Source organism: Notamacropus eugenii, chromosome 1 (assembly GCF_028372415.1).
Source record: "Notamacropus eugenii isolate mMacEug1 chromosome 1, mMacEug1.pri_v2, whole genome shotgun sequence".
Taxonomy (NCBI): domain Eukaryota; kingdom Metazoa; phylum Chordata; class Mammalia; order Diprotodontia; family Macropodidae; genus Notamacropus; species Notamacropus eugenii.
In genome coordinates, this window is record NC_092872.1 from 546,167,045 (window position 1) to 546,174,665 (window position 7,621).

The window sequence follows — 7,621 nt, forward strand, 5'->3', positions numbered from 1 at the left end:
CTTTTACTTCTGACTAAAAGTCAGGAAGACTTGAGTTTGAATCATGCCTCATACATTTTTTAATGATGTGACATGATTTAACTTCTCTTTAAAAATGGGGACAATGGTAGCCCCCACCTCAAAAAGTTGTTATGACTATAAAAAGATTGCATGTAAGGTGTTTTACAAACATTAAAGCACTATAAAAAAGTATTATTATTTTTCATATGTGAGGTATTTGATATCTAATGCATAGGAATCTTAAGACAGTCATTCATTCTTTCAGTCTCTTGTGCAATAGTCCCAATTTCTCTTTTCTTCCCAGTGTAATCAATTTCCATGTCTCATATGCTTCACACCATATTTTCTCCTCTCCCAACTGTCCTTTCCATCTGTAGTAACTCATTTAGACAGAGACCTCTGAGCTATCCCAGGGGAGTAGGATTGAGTATACTATGATGGGGATAAGTGGAAGAAGTGTGAGAGGCAGAGCCCTGCCCTGGTGAGAGGCAGAGCCCTGCCCTGTTGACAGGAAGGGCTCATTGATCTGGAGAAGGACAAGGATGTGTTAAAGGCCCATGGAATGCAGATTTGCAGGACAGCTCTGTCCTACCTGCCTTTTTCTTTCCCTGACCCTCTCTACTATCTGGACTCATCTTTTCCAGAGATTTAGGACACCAGGTCTCTAGGAGCATGAGCTAAGATCAACTGAGTTGATCAGAGTATGTGGTGTCCTCATCTTCATCTAGGGTCAATCCTTCTATACCCCCTCCTGTATTTACTTTCCCCAAATCCTGCCCACCATCCCCATATATCTTATCTTTCCTTAACTTCCTCTTCATGTGCCTACTTTGTCCTTTCTCTCTGTGTTCCATTCTTTCTTTCCCCTCACAACCCTTGGTGTAAGATGTATACTATATATTCAGCCCTTCTTTGGAAAGTTGACATAGTTAGTGGATTTGGATTTGGTTTCTGGAGACTCATTGGCTATCATATCCAGTGTTTGTATGCAGATGTTCTGGAAATTTTATTATTAGCTCAGGGGTACTGCATGAAATGGAACCAGATGCTTCCTCTGTACTGTTCTTAGAGGACCCTCCATCTTCCTTCTAGGCTGAATTTCTCAGCAGAAGAAAATCCTATGGCCCTGAATATAAGTGAGAGTGAGTTTTATACTGTCTTCTTCAGATTAATTTTGTGGTACTTGCACTAAAATTGAAAACATTTAATTGTGACTTGGAAAAAATAGATTTGTCTAGCAAAAACTGAAATGTGATTAACATTTCATATCATATAACATGATGAATTACAAATGGATTAATGCTCTATTTTCTAAAGACACAGCATTTTTAAGATGGGGTGATAAAATCTGTCACAAGTTAGGTGAGAATGAAAATTCTTTTTCTATTCAATTTTTATCTCCTCAAGCAGCATAGTACAGTGGAAGTAATGGTACTCCCGGACTCAGAAGAGTTGGGTGAAATCCTGCCTCTGATATTTACTATCTATGGGACTTTGAGTAAGTTGCTTAATCTCCCTGGGGCTTAGTTTCCACTTCTGTAAAATAATGAAGTTGGGGTTGGAAAAGATGACCTCTAAGGTTTCTTCTAGTTCAAAATTTCTGATCTTAGGAATAAAGCAAATAAATTAATTTTCAGACAAAATGAGGGAACTATTTTTATAAATTAATCTATTTTTGGTTTTCAACATTCACTTCCAAAAGATTTTGAGTTCCAATTTTTTTCCCCATATCTCCCATCCATCCACCCCAAGAGATCATGCATTCTGATTACCCCTTCCCCCAATCTGCCTTCCCTTCTATCACACCTCTCCATTCTCTCATCCCCTTCCCCACTATTTTCTTATAGAGCAAGATAAATTTCTATACTCCTTTGTCTGTATGTCTTATTTCCCAGTTGCATGTAAAAACAACATTAACATTTGTTTTTAAAACTTTGAGTGCCACCTTCCCTCCCTTCCTCCCTCCCCACACATCCCCACTGAGAAGGCATACAATTTGATATAGGTTACACATGTGTAGTCATGCAAAACACTTCCATAAAAATGATGTGAAAGACTAACTATATTTCCCTCCATCCGATACTGCCCTCCATTTATTCTATTCTCCTTGTTGCTTCTCAAAAGTATTTACTTCTAATTACCCCTCCTTCCATTTGCCCTCCATTCTATCATCTTCCCCACCCCTCACTTATCCCTTTTCCCCCTATTTTCCTAAAGTGTAAGATAGATTATTATATCACATTGAGTGTGCATGTCATTCCCTCCTTAAGCCAAATCCAATGACAGCAAGGTTAAGTCTTTCCCCCTCACCTCCCCACTCTTCTCCTCCACTGAAAAAAGATTTTTCTTGTCTCTTTTATATGAGAGATAATTTACCTCATTCTATTTCTCCCTTTATCCTCCCAACATATTTTTTCTCACCTCATAATTTTATTTTTTTAGATATCATCCCTTCATATTTAACTCACCCTGTGCTCTCTGTCTATAGTATATATCCCTCCAACTACTCTAATGCTGAGAAAAGTCTCAAGAGTAACAAATATTATTTTTCCATATAGGAGTGTAAATAGTCCAACATTAGTAAGTCCCTTATGATTTCTCTTTCCTGTTTGCCTTTTCATGCTTCTCTTGATTCTTGTGTTTGACAGTTAAATTTTTCTATTCAGCTCTGGTCTTCATTTTTCCCCCTGACGTATTATACTCAATTTTTCTGACTAGGTGATTCTTGGTTTTAGTTCTAGCTCCTTTGGCCTCTGAAATATCATATTATAATCCCTCAGATCCTTTAATGTAGAAGATCTTGTGTTAACCTGATTATGTTTCCACAATATTTGAATTGTTTCATTCTGTCTGCTTGTAATATTTTCTCCTTGATCTGGGAGCTCTGGAATTTGGCTACAATATTACTAGGAGATTTCCTTTGGAGATCTCTTTCAGGAGGTGATCAGTGGATTCTTTCAATGTCTATTTTACCCTCTGGTTCTGTAATATCAGGTCAGTTTTCCTTGATAATTTCTTGAAAGATGATGCCTAGGATCTTTTTATGATCTTGGTTTTCAGGTAGTCCAGTAATTTTTAAATTATCTCTCCTGTATCTATTTTCCATGTCAGTTGTTTTTCCAATGAGATATTTCACATTGTCTGTTATTTTTTTCATTCCTTTGGTTTTGTTTTATAATTTCTTGATTTTCCAAAAAGTCATTAGCTTCTATGTACTCCATTCTAATATTTAAGGAATATTTTTCTTTAGTGAGCTCTTAAATCTTTTTTTATATCTGGCCATTTCTGCTTTTTAAGGCATTCTTCTCCTTATTGTCTTTTTGTATGCCTTTTGCCATTTAGGTTAGTCTATTTTTTTAAGGTGTTATTTTCTTCATCATTTATTTGGATCCCCTTTAGTAAGTAGTTGTTTTGGTTTTCATGATTTTCTTGCATCACTCTCATTTCTCTTCCCAATTTTTCCTCTACTTCTCTTACTTGATGTTCAAAATCCTTTTTGAGCTCTTTCATGGTGTGAGATCAATTCACATTTTTTGTGGAAGCTTTGAATGTAGTAGCTTTGACTTTGTTGTCTTCTTCTATTTAGATATTTTGGTTTTCCATGTCACTAAAGTAAGATTCTATAGAATACATAGAATTCTATAGAATATAGACTATAGTCTGATTCTTTTTCCAGTTTTTCTCATTTCTCCAGCCATTTTCTTGACTTTTGAGCTGTTTGTCAAGGTAAGTCTCTTCTTCCAGTGGGGGTGGGAGGGTATACTCTTAGCCACTTGATCCCCACACAATCTATGGACCTAAAGTCCAGAAACACCTACTGCTGCTCCCCCTGCTGCTACTGTGGCTGCAGTAACCTTCACCCTCTTCTCTGCCATGTTTTTTCCACTGACCTTCCAATTTGTCCTCAGTGTTTTGGTGTTGTGAAGTTTGAAAACCACAACAGGTACCAGAGGTTCAGTCCCTGAGGACTGCTCACGTCCCATCTGTGTCAGCATGATTCATGTTGGACTACACACTAGCATGGTGCAATAGAAGCTTCTCATCAACTTTCCAGGCTGTCTTGGGCCAGAGATTTGCTTCATTCCATCTTTGTGTGGCTTCTGCAGCTACAGAATTTGTTTAGAGTCATTTTTTACAGGTATTTGGCTGGGCTTGGGGGGAGAGCTCTAGCAAGTCTCTATTTCTACTCTGTAATCTTGGCTCTGCCCCTGCAAGGGGAGGTATTTTTAAAATATATAAAAATATTACTTGGGAACTAGGTAGATGCCAATGATTACCTATACTAAGGTGAGAACAATGGGAAGAAAGGAGAACGCAAAAGAGATATTGAAAAGATGGTATCAAGAGTAATAATTAACTGATTGCATTTGAGAGGTAACGCAGAATTAAGAATCAATAGTAACACCAAGATTTCAAATATAGGAATCTAGGTGAAAGAACTATGGGCCAAGAACTGACTGAGTCTTAGAATACACTTACATTTAGGGACAGAAGGAAGAAGAGAAAATACTGTGGGAGGAACAGAAATTGTTAGAGAAGTATAAGATGAAATGAGATTGTATGCTACCATAGAAATAATAGAAGGGATAGCCAACAGATTCAAATTTTAGAGAGAGAGAAAGGGAGAGGAATGAGAAAAGGCTATGAGGTTTGGCTATGATGACATTTAGAGCACAGATTTAATAGAGTGATGGGACAATTACAATCAGTCAAGCAATGAAAAAGCATTTATTAAGTGCTTACTGTGTGCCAAACCCTGGACTAGCTGACAAAGATACATAGACGAAAATGAAATAGTACATTGCCTTCAATGAGTCTATGGTTTTTGGAAGAAACATGAGTGCATATAAAATATATTCTATATAAATGCAATAAATGTGAGAGTTTTGTTGAATGAGGGGAAGGTACTAGCAGCTGAGAGAGTCAGGATAAGCTTCATGTAAAAAAAGGTGGTTCTTTGTCTGTTTGAGACCGAGTCTCCTAGTCCTACTGCTGAGCAACACAGGAATATAAACCTGTCTCATTTCCATACTAGGTTTGTTCACTTTCTCTCCTCCATTCTTCCTTACGGAACCTGGTGGCATCCTGCTCAGGAGCTAATAATAAAAGTGCCAGACTTAGTGAAGACACTCAATCAGTTCAGCACACTGCAGTTCACAACTCCCAAGCCCAGTGAAACACAAGCTTAGCCTTTCTACTATCAGAGATTGTAGGCATGGACCACCACACCCAGGTAGAATGTGGCCTTTGAGCTGAATTTTGAAGATTCTAAGAGATGGAAGTAAGGAGGGAGTTCATTCCAGCTGTGGAGGATGTCCAGGGCAAAGATATAGAGATGAAAGACAGAATGTTGTGTGTAAAGAAGAGATGGATTATGAAAGACTTGAAATGTCAAACAGAAGAATATGTATTCGATCCTAGAAGTATTAGAGAGTAGCTTAATTTTCTTGAATAGGAGATTAACCTCAGAATTATTGAATAGAGGATTATTTTGTGCTTTGGGAAATCACTTTAGCAGCTATGTGAAAGATGGAATGGAGAAGGGAGAGAACTGATGCATGGAAACCAATGAGAAAGCAAGCTGTTACAGGAATCTGGGAAAGGAATGGTATGGGCTTGAATTAACATGATGACAGTTTGATTAAGAGAAGAGAAACAATGAACTGTTTCATTTTTGTCTAGAAATTATGTGGAAGAGGTACAGGTTCTCTTAGGTTCTTCTCTGGTCCATGAGTTTCTGGAAGAAGGTACTTTGCTCTCATACTTTTCAGCATTTATCTTATCTTGTCATTATAGAGAAACAGTCTGTTTCCTCTTCTTTTCCTACTTCAAGCCCTACTTTCCCATTTAAACTCCAAAGTACCCATTTGCTGTTGGCAGACAACCTCCAACCTTCAGCTAACTATGAGATATCCTGAATTTGATGAATGGTAAAAGCCCTGACTCAGGTTACTGCATCTGCCAGATCTAGTATATTCTCTAATTCATTAGCTGAGGTATTACCAGTAGAAAAATTCTTCCAGATTCTAATCATTGCAGTTTTTCAGTATCAGTAAAGTTACAATATGCTAAAAATAGGAATAATTCCCACTTTAAAGGCAGGGAGGGGGAGAAGGTGTTATTCTTTCACACAGGCTGCTAAATCCTTCTCCAGTCAGATTCTCTTCCTTATTCTACGCCTTTTCCATAGGTATCATGCACAGTGGATTCTGGCCAGCACCATGGAATGGAGCAATCAGAGTGGGCATGTGACTGAGTTTGTGCTGCTGGGCTTCCCTGCACCAGCCCCTGTCAGGGCACTGTTATTTGCATTATCCCTGCTGGCCTACCTGTTGGTGCTGACTGAGAACTCCCTCATTATCATAGCTGTGAAGAACCACACTACTCTCCACAAGCCCATGTACTTTTTCTTGGCCAATATGTCTTTCCTTGAGAATTGGTATGTCACAGTCACCATCCCCAAGATGCTGGCTGGCTTTGCCACAGTGGAGTCTGGGGCTGGGCAGCGCATCTCATTCTCAGGTTGCATGACCCAGGTCTATTTCTTTCTTGGTCTGGGCTGTACTGAGTGTGTCCTCTTGGCTGTCATGGCCTATGATCGTTATGTGGCTATCTGTCACCCTCTCCGCTATCCAGTCATTGTTAGTGGTAGGCTCTGTGTCCATCTGGCAGCTGGCTCCTGGGCTGGAGGCTTTGGCATTTCCATGGTCAAAGTCTTTCTCATCTCCCGCCTCTCCTACTGTGGCCCTAACATCATTAATCATTTCTTCTGTGATGTTTCACCACTGCTTAACCTCTCATGCACAGATATGTCCACAGCTGAGCTCACTGATTTTATACTGGCTATCCTCATTCTACTGGTTCCACTTTCTGTCATTGGTGCCTCTTATGTTTCCATTGTAAGTGCTGTGATGCGCATTCCCTCAGCTACTGGCCGCCAAAAAGCCTTCTCCACTTGTGCCTCCCATCTCACAGTGGTGATCATTTTCTATGCAGCCAGTATCTTCATCTATGCCCGGCCCAAGGCATTGTCAGCTTTTGACACCAATAAGCTGGTCTCTGTACTTTATGCCCTCATTGTGCCTCTGCTTAATCCCATCATTTACTGTCTGCGAAACCGGGAGGTCAAGCAGGCCCTGAGTCAGACCTTGCACCTTTACCACAACTGGGAACATAGCCCCAGAAAATCTGACAGGGCTAGGTAAAGCAGGAAGGGAATAAGATATAGACAGATTATCCAGCCTATTTGTGTGCTCTCTCTAGTAGTGAGTGAAGCAAAAAAGCTGGGAATGAGTGACCCATTGCTGATTAAGGTCTCCTAAGCACCGTGGAACAAATGGAAGAATTCATGGAAGCAAGATGGTGGCAAAAATTCAAGACTGGGTTACTGTGGTCCAGGGCCATGAAGGTCAGCATGGAGGCAGCTCAATGATATTTTTCATAAGATCACTGAAATGTAGCTTTTCTAATGGCTCATGTCCTGGTGGAACAATAAGGGTAAAAGAACGAATGAACAAGAAGGAATACCTCTATGAGAACACTCATGTCCCTAAATAGCTCTTCTTCAAGAATTTCTGCTTCTCTGCACATTTGTGTCCTTTTCTTAGGGTAAGGGAAGATG

At 39.5% G+C, this 7,621-nt stretch overlaps 1 protein-coding gene across 1 annotated transcript; it reads left to right on the forward strand.

The window, feature by feature from the left end:
- Positions 1 to 6,221: 6,221 nt before the first annotated feature.
- LOC140518880 (olfactory receptor 6A2-like) lies at positions 6,222 to 7,205 on the forward strand. Its single transcript, XM_072631375.1, has one exon. The coding sequence runs from the start codon at positions 6,222 to 6,224 to the stop codon at positions 7,203 to 7,205; it is 984 nt and encodes a 327-aa protein (XP_072487476.1).
- The last annotated feature ends 416 nt before the right edge of the window (positions 7,206 to 7,621 follow it).